Raw genomic sequence first — 12,269 nt, 5'->3', positions numbered from 1 at the left:
TCACATGCACAGCCCTGGCAGGGGCTGTTCTAACTCAGCTGCTGGTCTGATCCGTGGGCTGAGGTTCCATCTGTCCTTCCCTTCCTCCAGCTGTCTGTGGCTTGGCCTGCCCCTGGATTTGCACACGCAGATTTGCACGTGTAAACCCCTGGCGTTGCACACACCAGCGGCTGTACAATGGTTTCCACTCCTTCTGCAGAAAAAGGGGTCTCAGTGAATCTGCCCCCACACACCTGGTGGAACAAGTAGCCCTGCGCTCTGTGCATACCCCGTTGCCAGTGATTGAGGGTTTGCACACCCACTTTGCTGCCCGCACAAAACAGCGGCTGGGAATGCAGAGGCGGGGCGGGGTCCCACTGTGGAAAGGGGGCCCTTTGCGTGTAGAGCACGACGCGCTGTTGTGGAGACAGTAGGCAAAGCGAATGCATGTTGTAATCGAAGCCCATGGTCTTGGCTGGAGGCAGCTATCCCAGACCAGACCAAAATACGGCTTTCTGCTCCAAATGGAACGCTAAATCTTAATGGAGTTGCCCAGCTCCCGAGGGTGGGAGGGGGTGGATTTCTGTCCATCATCCGCCTGGAGAGAACCGTGTCCTCCGAGCCTGTCCCTCTGCATTCCGGAGCTCCCTTGGGTTGCCCATTTATCTTAGCATGATGCACTGCGAAGGCAGCTCTATAAACACAAAAGGCGGCCAGCGAGAGAGTGCGCATCCAAGATCTATCGTTACGTGCGTCTGGCCAATCCTGTCGCAAACCGGGGATCACCTAATGGCCCCGTCCTTGTAACCACCTGGGGAAGTTAGCAACAGCAGCCTCGCCTTGGAATGCCAAACAGGGCGGCCGGAGCGGAGGTCAGGAGGACGAGCCGGGGCCATAGGATTTATAGAGTCTAATAGAGAGGAGTCTCTGGAGAGACTATAAATATCTCCAAGGTAACAGCTCAAACGGCAGCAGGAGCTGGTCAGAGCGTTACAGATGGGCATGGAGCTCAGGGAGGGAGAGATTGTGGTCGGCTGCTAGCGGAAGGTTCCCATCAGAGCGGGGGCCCAGCGGCTGTCACTGCCCAGGTGCCAGGAGGGCATAGGAAAGATGCTCATGGCAATGCCGGGGCAGAGGTCCCACAAGATGCAGGAGAGTGAGAGGTGGCTGCGAGGGCACCGCGGTGGCCTGGGGTGAAATTCCCCCTGCATGGAGGGGCTAATGGGGACCTGCCCTCATGCTGGCTCCTCTGCAGGGGTTGGGGCTCAGTCCAGCTCTAAGCGGTCAAGTGTCCATGCCCCTGGATCTCCAGCTGTCAGCCCCAGCCCAGGGTCCAAGGCCTCAAAGAGCAGATGGAGACTGACCGCCCCTTGCCCCCGGTTACTGCCCAGCAGCAGGCTAGGGGATGCTGGAGGGGGGGCTGGGGATCAGAGGGACAGATCTGGGTGGGACGTGAGGATTGGCTGAGGTAGAGCCAGTTGGCTTACAGACCCTAGTAATCATTTGTGAGTGGGGCAGGGCAGCAGGGGCCCTCTCACTGCCACCCCCCAGGGCAGTAACCACAGCCTCTGCTTCACCCAGGTGCAGGACGTAGTGAAGTGCCAGATCGGCGTGTGCAAGAGCGACGAGAACGAGAACTCGCCCGACTCCTGCAAGAACGGACAGGTGCAGATCATGGTGAGTGAGCATCAGTCAGGCGGCACCGGGCGAGCAGGCCGCTCAGGGCCTGGACTGGAGTGGCACCGGGCGAGCAGACGGCCTGGGGCCCGGGCTGGGGCGGCACAGGAGACAAGCAAACGGCCTGGGGCCCGGGCTGGGGCGGCACAGGGGACAAGCAGACGGCCCGGGGCCCGGGCTGGGGCAGGACCGGGCGAGCAGACGGCATGCGGCCCTGGTCAGAGGTGACTGGGCAGCATGGGGCCCGTGCAGATTGGGCTATGCGCGAGCAGCATGGACCCTGTGGCCCTGGTGGTAGCTCACAATAGCCACCCCAGCTCGTACCCAGCGGGTCGGGAGGGCTTGAACTCGGTGGCTAGTCCGTGCCATCGCCAGGGCCGTAACATTCCCACTACTCGCACTGAGCACGCATGCGTCTGTCTGCCCACGCTGGGAATCGCCCCTCCCGGCTGCAATGTAGCCGGACCCCCTGGGACCCTGCTGCCAGGCTCCTTTGGCCCTGCTTGCCGCCTGTGATGCATTCATCCCTCCGGGTCTCTCTCTCTCTCTCCCGCTCTGTCTCTCTTCCCCTCTTTCTCTGTTCTTATAGACAGACTTTGAAAAGGACGTTAACCTGGCGTGCCAGACAGGTGAGGCCTGGTCCTGCTCCCGCGGGGTGTTTTGGGAGGGAGGGCAGTGCTGTGTCCCTTCCCTGCCCCCAAGCCAGGGACGTGAATCGCCACAGATCCATGCCAGCCCTTTAAAAGAGAAGGGGAGGGTCTTAGCCTCAGGGGGAGGAACTAAGAGGAGCAGCGCCAGCCGGGCGCCATGGGGGTGGGATACTCCCCCGTACGGGGCTAACAGCCTGCTATTAACACCACTTAGGTCAGGGCCAGTCCCCTTCCCAGCCTGACCCCATCCCAGTGTCCCTGGAGGCTGGGAGACACCCCTCACGTTGCCTGTCCACGTCTGACCCACGTCTCCTCTTCTCCCTGCCCTGGCCAGTCCTCTTCAAGGAGGTGAACGCGTGCAACCCTGCCACCATCACGGGCACCTTGTCGCGCATCTCCCTGGATGGCGACGAGGATCCCAAGCTCCACCCCAGCTCCGAGGGAAGCCTGGGCTTCTCCAGCCTCCCGGGGAACATCCCGCCCACCAGCATCCTGGTGCAGGTACCCAAGCTGACACACAAGGGCCTGAACGAACTCCGCGACCTGCCTGCCAAGAAGGACATCAACCTGGACAGCCGGGCGCCCATCTACCTGTGCGCGGACAGCAACCTGCAGCAGGCCGACTACGGCTGGATGCAGGCGCCGGACCCGGCACTGGAGAGCGACTACATGGTGCTGCCCCGCCGGACTGTGAGCCTCAAGCCCTTCGGCAGGGAGGAGGGCAAGCTCAACATCGAGGTGGATGAGGTGCCGCACGTGGGCAAGGGGCGCTGTGTGGCCGAGTCGGAGGTCTACCCCGGCTTTGTCTCGGTGGACCACATCAATGTGAACTTGAACCAGCCCTACGGGACGGTGAAGCACCCGTATGGCCTTCAGTTCAAGCAGCACCCCACGGTCCGGCAGATCCTGGCCTCGGAGCTCACGGAGCGCAGCCGCACCATGCCACGCACGGTGCCGGGCTCCGCCATGAAAGTGGGGTCGCTCGAGGTGAGCTCGCCCGCTCCCGGGCCCAGAGCCCTCTGCCCCGACTGGCTGAGGGGGAGCGGGTGGGCCCGGGACCGGGCGAAAGTGTGCACATCTGTAGTGAGGTGTGTGCATGCAAGGGGCTGCACAAGTGTGTGTGTGAGTACGTGTGTATGCGCAAGAGAATGCGTAGGTGGTGTGCGAGAGTATACAAGTGGTAACTGCATGTGCAAAACAGCAACAAGTATATGAGAGAGACAGTGAATGTTATTGAGCATGCGTGACCGACTGCATGTGCGAGACCACGTGCAAAGGTGTGTGCGAGAGCAAGCGTGTGCACAGCAGGGTGTGCGAAGTTGTGTCTCAGGGGCTGATAGTGCTGTGACATGCAGAGGGCTCTCATTCCTGCTCTCGTTGGGATTCGTTTGTACCCAGGACTGTCCCGTCCAGCACACATCCGTGCGGTGACCCGGTTTTGAGCAGTTCCTTGCCAGCTCTGGGGTGTCTCTCACCCCCTGGGAGGAGCCCGGAGGCAGCGTTTGTCTCTTGTTGCATTTACCTTCCCTTTAGCTCACTGCTTTTCCCCAACGTCCATCTGAACAGGAGAAGGAGCCGGTGCGTTCACCTGGCTGAGCCCCATCCCCATGGCCAGTGTCCCCCCTCGAACAAAGGCCCGCTCTGGGAATAGTGTGTGTTAATTAACTGCTGGCTGCAAAGCACCAGGGGGCGCTTGCACATCCCTTTTCTGTGTGACACATCAAAAGGGTGGCTATTGTCTGCAGTTGGAAGTGGGGTCTGTGGGAGTCGGGGCTCCTGGCTTCTAGTCCTGGCTCTGCCACTAATTTTCCTGTGCTAGCCACTTCACCACGCTGTTTACCCAACTGCAAAGTGGGGATAATGCTACTGGCCTGGCTGGGGAGGTTAAATTAATACCTGGCTGGTGCTTTCACCTCCTCTGATGAAAGGCGCCAGCACTGTGTGAGTAATGGGTTAGTTTCGCTTTCAACTTCTTGGTGACAGAGTGACTGCTGTCAAAGAGAGACACGCTGCACGGCTAGAGGACATTTCCCTGCTGGATTCTCTTTTAAAGCAGGTCCGATTTGGGGCCTGCCCAGGTACCTGACGTCCCTCCCAGGTAGTAACAAGGAATCACAAAGCCCCCAGGGCTGGAGTGATCCTCACCTCAGCACGGGGCAAGCGTCTGCTGCTATGGCCCAGTGCTTCGGGCGCCAGGCTGGGTCGTGGGAGACCTGGGTTTAATTCCTGGCTCTGCCACAGACTGGGTGTGTGACGTGGGGCGAGTCACTCAGTCCCCAGCTCTAAAATGAGGTCGTAGCTGTTGCCCACATTCCACATCAGAGTGGGGTTGGGAGACTAACTGCATTAAAAGATGGGTAGACGCTATAGTAACGGTTGCCATAGCGATGGTACCCACCCCTCTAACACTTTGGGCAGCCCAGGTATCAGCTGCTAGCCTATCAGGGGTCTGTGGCTAATTAACATATGCAGATGAGGGCAGGGGAGGAGCCTAGACAGCACAGTGGGGAGGGGCCGTCCTGGCAGAGGGAGCCACTATGGGAAATCCAGCCAAAAGCGGGAGCTTTGCTGCCCTCCAGTCCTGGGACCGAGTTTTTGCAGGCTGGGGTATCTCCTGCTGAAGTCAGTGAGAATAGCGCTCACTTCAGTCAGGTGTAAATTGGCGTCCTTCTCCCAGCCCCTCGCCTCAGTGTGTGCTCTTCCGCCCCTTTGCTGGATAAACCAATAAAGATCTTTCTTTTTTCCCCTCCCCCTTTTCGGTTTGGTTTGGCCGGCGCGTATATTTCACCCCCAGAGGAAGCGGTTACGATATTCAGATCTGGATTTCGAGGTAAGCGCCGCTGAGACCCGCCCCACTTCTGCCGCTGGTGCGGCGGTTTCTGGTGCCTTGGCACCGGCGCGGTGACGGAGCTCCCTTCTGGGCTTCGGGGGACCCGCGACATGGTGAGCGCTATCCTGCCTGAAGCAGAGAGGGATCAAGGGTGGTTGGTGCTTGGTTTCTGTGGAGAGGTGAGGGCTGGGGAGGAGCCCTGCAAGGAGCTCATCTGGGTTTGGGAAATAAAATCTCCTTTATTTATTTCCCTCCTGCAACCACATCCCTGGCCCAATTTAAGCAGAATCTGGTGAAATAGGAGCTGAGCTCCGGGGAGTTTTATACCAGGCAATAAAGATCACTCACAGTTGATTAAAACGCCGGAGGGGTGCTGGGAATATTTTCACCAGGTTCATGGAGGCAGCTGATGCTCCCAATCAGGCAGGGTCATTTCAGCTGGTGGGAAGGGGGAACTGCCGAGGAATTTAAGCACCTAAATTTTGACCTGCTGCACGTGTGTGACTGTTTCGGTCTGCTGGGGCGGGTGACGGGGGAGTCCTGAAGGGGGGCTGGAGTCCCTCCTGCCACTCTGTTGCCAAGAAATGTCAGACACAAACAATGATAATGACTGTTTTTTGGGGTCCTACAGAAATCCAGTGTGTGAGCTCCCCCTGCTGTAGCGAGTAAAGTAACAACCATTATTCCCATAGGCCAGGAGCAGGCCTGGGAGGGTGGGGAGGATGATGCTGTGTGTCCGTGAAATGGCACTGACTCGACGTATGTACGTTCCCCGCCCCCCCAATCCCTTTGCAGAAAATCATGCACACGAGGAAGCGCCACTCCGAACTCTACCGTGAGCTGAACCAGAAATTCCACACAATGGATCGGTACCGGGCACCTGCTACCAATGCTGCCAAGGTAAGTCTGTTGGCGTAGGGCAGGGCTGATCTGTTCCTACGTCCCCGCGCAGCAGTGGGTGGGATGGGCACAGGGCTGAGTTACTGACTAGGCAGCTGCCGGTCGCTGGCCTTTGTGGAAGCCCTTCACTGTCGCCCCCCAGCTGGTGTCTGCTGTCTCGCACGGACAGCACCACGATCATCCGTACCTCGCTCGCGCACAGTTAGCTATGCTGCACAGCGCCTCCTGTTGGGAGAAGCTGGGGCTGGACGGCCTTGGCACTGTCACGGAGTTAGGCGTTTAAAACACCCCCACTGCATTTATTGTGGAGGCTAGAAGAAAAGGAGGACTTGTGGCACCTTAGAGACTAACAAATTTATTTGAGCATAAGCTTTCGTGGGCTACAGCTCACTTCATCGGACTTCTGCGAGCCCACTCTGCATCCAGTGCATGTACAGCAGCGCCTCCTGCTGGCCTGAGTCGCTTCACCGCAGCCAGCACTGCCAGGCTGGGACCGCAGCGGCTGGGGTGCCTCACCCCATTCCCTTCATCTCTCCCTGCTGGGAGGGACCCCTAGGCACCTGCTTAGGCAGATGGTCGAATCGAGAGGTCAATATCGTTGTGCTTCGCAGCCCACCCCTCCCCCCAAGCTGGGGGGCTGCCTGGGGGCCCACACCACCCATAAGGCGCCTGAGGTGGGTGACGTCCAGTAGCCGGTGCCATAGGGCTCAGCCGCGGGGAGAGTGGGGCTTGTGCCTTAGTGTCCGACGCCAGCTGCCTTTCCTGTGCTTCCCCCCAGAGAGAGAAGCGGTGGAGCGTCTCTTCGGCTGGGGCGGAGAAGAGCACATCCAGCGTAAGTGCCTGGACGCCCCCAGCCGCGGGTCCGGCAGCACCAGCCCCTGGGGAGGGGGGCTCCCTGGGCAGGGGCCTAGTGCGGAGCTGCTGCCCCTCGGGAGCCCTGTGCCCCCGCAGATCCCCCCGTCGAGTCCTCGTCACATCTGCTCACAGGGATCCTGGCACGTCAGCGTCTTCAGCCCATCCTCATCCTCAGTCTGTCCCTTGCAGGACGAAGGCCTCCCGCGGTGCTGCCCGGCGTGACCCTGTAGTTCATACAAAGCCTCCCAGCTTGTCTGTCCATCCTCCTTGCCCCCCCACCCCATCTCCACTCCCTCCTCAGTGTCGTGTCCTCCCCCGCCACATGCTGTCCCCACAGCCTCCTGGCTCTCGTCCAGGGGCCCCTCCCCAGGCTCCATCTTCATCTCGTGCTAATGCACCTGGGGCTCAGATGCATGTTGTCCCAGGCTTCTCTCCCATCCTGGCCACCTGCCCTCGGGCATGCACCCCGTCCATCCTGCCCATCCGCCCGCCCTTGGGCACGCACCCTATTCTGCCTGCCCACCCTCAGGCATGTGCCCCATCCTGGCTACCCACCCTCGGGCACGCGTCCCATCCATCCTGCCCATCCGCACGCCCTCGTGCACCCTGTCCTGCCCGCCCACCCTTGGGCACGCGTCCCATCCATCCTGCCCATCCGCACGCCCTCGTGCACCCTGTCGTGCCCGCCCGCCCTTGGGCATGTGCCCCATCTATCCTGCCCATCCGCACACCCTTGTGCACCCTGTCCAGCCTGCCCGCCCTCGGGCACGTGCCCCATCCATCATGCCCATCCTCTTGCTGTTCTGTGTGTTCCAGCCTCCCGCCCTCCTGCCCTCTGGCTACGCCCAGGCCTTCCACCCACCTGTCCTCTGGCCGTGCACCCCCGCCTGCCCTTCCCTCCAGGTGGCTTCCAAAGCATCTGCTATCTGGCCCTTTGCCTGCTAGCTAGTCTCTGCACAGGGAACAGGAACACAGAGAGGAGCGGGGAACTTTCCATCCTTCCCTTGCCAGGCCCTGGGTCCCCGCTGCCCTGCCCCTCCGGTGTCCCCTCGAAGCTGCACAAAAGGGGTGCAAAACATCCTGCTGGCAGCATTTTGCTCCCTCTCTGCCCAGGGCCGTGCTGCTGCTCGGGGCCCCCTCTGGCTGTGGTGCGGTGCACTCTCACGGCAACCCTGCACGGGGGCCTGGGCTATTGCAGAGTGCCCCGGGTGGCTTTCTGGGCTCCTGCCTAGTCTAAGTCCCCTTTACACTGCCAGGCTGGCATAGGGGACCTGCCCCCCAGTTCTCCATTGCAGGCGCTGTCAGGCTGAGTAGCCAAATTGTTACGAATAATGACTGTATCACAGTGAGCCCCAGGCACCCCGCTCTCCAGAGCCAGGGAGACAGACAGCCCCAGCGATCACAGCCTGCGGAGAGCAGGCCAAGGGTGGGAGAACGGAGCTCTCGTTCTCCCCATCCCCAGAGGGGGAGCTGAGCCCCCGCGGGACGGGTGCTCTTGCTCCGTTACATCCCCAACGCTTCTTTCCTCCGCCCCGCGCAGGAAGTGACCAGTCCGGAGGAGCAGTGGCAGCAGAAGAGCTGGAGCACCTTCAAGGCCATGACGCTCAGCTCCCTGCCCCCCAAGCAGCGGGAGAAGCTGGAGCTGCAATGCGCCGGCTGGGAGCCCCCGTGCATGAACCTGGACGTGTCAGAAGGGGATTTCCAGACGGAGGTGTGAGCCGGGGGGGGGAGCCCAGGCAGCCCCACGCTGCGCTGCAGAAGGGAAAAGCAAACAAAAGGACAATCGGATTTTGTTTCCCTTTTGTGGGGTTTTTGTTTTCCTCGTTCGGCCATTGGACTCTGCTCCCCCCGCCTTTTGTTGTGGGCTTTCTTTTCTTCTCTTCCCTTCTGACGTCATCACCGACGGGACGCGCGCACCCCTGGAGACACACCCTCACACCCACGGCTGTAGGGTCAGGCACACAGGGCCACGCACACCCGGACACGTGCACACCAACTGGCCTCCCGCCCACTCCTGCCTCGCCAGTGCCACCAGCCCCGCTCTCTGCGGGCACTGGCAGGACCCGACTTCTGTGCAGCGCGTCCTGGCGGGGGAGCCGGCTCCGAACTCTTTTGTACCTGGGCATCTCTTCACGCAGTGCACCGTGTGCACCTGGGACCGACGCCCACGCCCATCGAAGCAGCCCCGCCCCCTGCCCGCCACGGGGGGCACCCGCCCTGCCGCTCGCTGCTCCTGCCATTGTTCTTCCTCTTCACACCTCCACTCTGCCTGCTCCCGCCCCAGGCGGGAAGGGGCTCTCTCCATCCCCTAGATCCCGGAGCCCACCTTGGGAGGGGCCCCTCCCCACACCCCCCCTTTCTATCTCATGGGGCAGGTGCTGTCTTTGTTGAAAATAAAAGTTCACTCTCTGTGGATCTCTGCCGCCGGGGGCGCTGGCCTCCTTTGCGTGGTGTGGGGCGTCGTTTGCTGTGTTGGGGTGGGGAGGGGGCAGGCGCCAGCACTGGTTCCTTGGGCACTGCGCAGGGGTGGAGCGGGTGCTGCTGGCGGGGCTGGTCTCCCTCCTGCAACACGCCAGCCTCATGCAGTGCCAGGCGGGGATGCGGGGGAAGCAGAGCCCGGGTTGCCTGCTTAGGGAGCCCCTGCCAGCCGGCTCCCGCTGCATGGGTGGAGGGTGACCTGCATGTGCTCCCTGCCTGCGATCCAGCTGCGGGCACTTCCTGGGGCTGCCCCTGCCATCTGCCTCCTTTGCGTCCTCGGGCTGCTTTGCATCCCCCCTGCTGCTCTCCGCTTGTGAAGGCACAAGGCTGGGGTGGGGAGAGGAGATGCCCCCTGGTGCTCGCGTGAGAGGGCGGGGCTGCTTTCTCCAGCCCTAGCCTGGCACGAACCAGCTCCTGCCATGTGTCCCCTTGCATCCATTGCCCATTTCCAGCTGCCTCTGCTGGGGCCAATTCCAGGCTGCCCAGGAGCAGACGGGCCCAGGCGCATCCAGCTCCACCCCCGGCTGGTGAAGGTGGGCGCAGGGCTCACGCTGGACACACCCCACCTGCCTGCAGAGCCAAACAGCATCTTGCCCAAGGGGAGAGTGAGGGAACCCCCAGCTTCTTGGGGCATGGAGCTGAGACGGGGGAGGTGGCAGCTGAGGCACAGGGTGCAGGGGGTCAGAGAGATGCTGTCATCGGCCCCCGCGTGGTGGTGCTGCTGCCACCCTGACAGTGCCCCCCCCCCCGAGCCTGATCGTGGGGATGCCCATTGCACCGCTAGTGAGCTGCCGAGCGTTCCACCAACGCCCAGTGGGCGCTTTGCTTCCTTTGGAGAAATGCCCCATGCCCCTAGGATAGCCATGAGCGGGCAGGGCCTCCCGGGACAGGCAGCTCTTCCGGCAGGGTGGCATGTCCGGTGCTATGCTGGGGCAGTGGGTCTGGTACTGACTTGGGGGGGGGCGCCCCCTGCTATATCATCAGTCACGCCGTTGCCACAGTGCCAGCTAGCACTGCTCTGGGGAATTGGGGTCAGCATTGACTGAGGGGAGAGCCCTGCCTCACTGAGCCCCCCCCCCAGCACTCCAGCGCTGCACTGGGGAATTGGGGTCAGTCCATGTGGGGGAAGAGCCATGTCCTCACCACCTGCTCTCCCCATGGTACAGGCGTGCATGTTGTGGGATGAATGCTCCCCCCATCTGCTCACTCCCGCTGCCAGCTCTCATTGGGCCTGCAGGGGGGTGCAGCCCAGAGAAGATGGTCAAAGGCCGGTGGGGTGACGTGTCAGGATTATCATGTGAGGAGCATCGCCATTGTCCTGCAGGGCTGGTGCTGTGCGGGGACGGGATCAGGGGGCTGCACCTTCCCTGCCCCGCTCCCTCCATCCCTCTGGTACCCGGAGGCTATGCACCATCCATACGCCCCTTTGCTGGTTTCCAGGCAGGGCGCAGCAGCTGGAGCGGGCGGGGCTGCTGGCAGAGGGAGCTGAGGCCGGTGCCAATGGCGTACATGGGGCAGGGGCAGGCAGCATTCAGCACAGGCCCCTGGGCAGCCAAAAAACTGTTCCTAAAACCCCACTGAGCAGCCTGTTTCTCTCTCTCCTGTTGTGAAGTGCCCCTGTGCATTGTGGGGGAGAGACGGACCGTCATACGGCGGCTGAAAGCAGGGACCCATGGTCTGCCCTAGATCTAGGGCTGCAGATCCTCCCTGCTCCTGGGAGCTGGGGAATCAAGCTGGAGCACCTCACTAGCGTATTTCAGCTTCAAAGCCTTGACGCGTGTTAACGAGCCCTCATGGTCACGCGGGAAGCCAGGCTGCCGTTTTATAGATGGGGAAACTGAGGCAGCGAGCAGTGACTTGCCTGGGGTCCCATGGAGTCAGTGGCCTGGCGGGGCACTGCGCCCTGACCTGTGCCTTAACTACGTGGCCAACCTCCTGACAAGCTGAACGGGGTTCCTGCTCCCTGGAGCTGCTGTGTGGGTTCCTGCGCAAGGAGCCCAGCCCCCGTCCACCGCAGGGGGAGGGGGAGGCAACCTGCTTCACACTGACCCACACCCGTGCCTCGCTGAGCCCCACTCTGCTACCTCTGGCAATTTCATGCCCACAGAATTGCCTGGCTCCTTTGCAGCGGGACTGGCTGGACTCTTTTTCTTTGGTCCCTCCCCACAGCTGGGAGTCTCCAGGACAGTTTGCGTTTTGTTCGGTGGCTGGAGGTCCAGGAAGGTGCTTGCTCAGCAGGGGCAGAGCAGGTAGAAAGTGGGCAGCTACCCTGGAGCCCTGCTGTTGCTTTTCTTGCCGGGCCCCAGCTCTGCCACAAAGCCTCTGCAGTCACCGGGCGGAGGAACGTGGCTGGAGGCTGTGGCTGTGTCTAACTCATTTGCTTGCCTCAAGCCTTGGTCTAATACCACAGTGATGGGCCTGCTCCCCCTATCTAGGCTGGACAGACAGATGCTTAGCAGTGGCACAGGGCAGAACAATAGTTTCAGTGGGGGAAATGGGAAACCCACTCCCCAAATGGAGATGAGATCTCTTTTTATATAGAACCCCCCCAAAACGGAACAGAGACCCCTAAATAACTAACCCCTCCCTCCCATGATACATCCACAAGGGAGACACGCTGGTCCCAGCAGTATTGATGCTCTGTTGTCCCTTTAAAGACTGTGGTCCTGATTCTGATCTTACTGGCACTGGTGTAAATCAGAACGAACTGCCTCCAAGCCAGCTGGGGCACGCGAGGGGAGACGCAGGCCTTGGTGGGCAAGCGCTCTATGCAGCTAGGAATTCTGGGCCTCATTTTTCCAGCCATGCTGGCCTCCCATGGGCTTCCTATGACATTACAGCTGGTCAATACCCCAGGCTCTCCCCACCTGTGTCTTTTAAATATGGTGGGTAGCTGTCCC

General features: G+C 61.3%; 1 protein-coding gene and 1 long non-coding RNA gene across 12 annotated transcripts in view; one reads left to right on the top strand and one right to left on the bottom strand.

Moving 5' to 3' along the window:
- The window catches only part of ADGRB2 (adhesion G protein-coupled receptor B2), a 103,125-nt gene extending 93,817 nt beyond the window's left edge, over window positions 1-9,308 (top strand). For 6 of the 11 annotated variants that reach the window (XM_038377535.2, XM_043505940.1, XM_038377540.2 and 3 more), the window contains 7 exons: window positions 1,561-1,656; window positions 2,246-2,285; window positions 2,641-3,293; window positions 5,101-5,136; window positions 5,932-6,036; window positions 6,815-6,868; window positions 8,432-9,305. In XM_038377535.2, the coding sequence (XP_038233463.1) occupies window positions 1,561-1,656; window positions 2,246-2,285; window positions 2,641-3,293; window positions 5,101-5,136; window positions 5,932-6,036; window positions 6,815-6,868; window positions 8,432-8,608 (1,161 nt within the window). In that variant the 3' untranslated portion in view covers window positions 8,609-9,305. Of the gene's footprint in view, window positions 1-1,560; window positions 1,657-2,245; window positions 2,286-2,640; window positions 3,294-5,100; window positions 5,137-5,931; window positions 6,037-6,814; window positions 6,869-8,431 lie in introns of all 11 variants that reach the window. The other 5 variants (XM_038377538.2, XM_038377541.2, XM_043505941.1 and 2 more) reach the window with 4 other exon arrangements.
- On the bottom strand, window positions 6,767-12,194 carry LOC122458263. The gene is made up of 3 exons (XR_006278216.1): window positions 12,052-12,194; window positions 7,754-7,843; window positions 6,767-7,115 (listed from the first exon to the last, which is right to left on the bottom strand). It is a non-coding gene; the product is annotated as an uncharacterized LOC122458263 (long non-coding RNA).
- Between the last annotated feature and the right edge of the window lie 75 nt (window positions 12,195-12,269).

This window comes from Dermochelys coriacea, chromosome 19, assembly GCF_009764565.3.
Source record: "Dermochelys coriacea isolate rDerCor1 chromosome 19, rDerCor1.pri.v4, whole genome shotgun sequence".
Classification (NCBI taxonomy): Eukaryota; Metazoa; Chordata; order Testudines; family Dermochelyidae; genus Dermochelys; species Dermochelys coriacea.
This window is presented reverse-complemented; position numbering and strand designations above follow the sequence as displayed.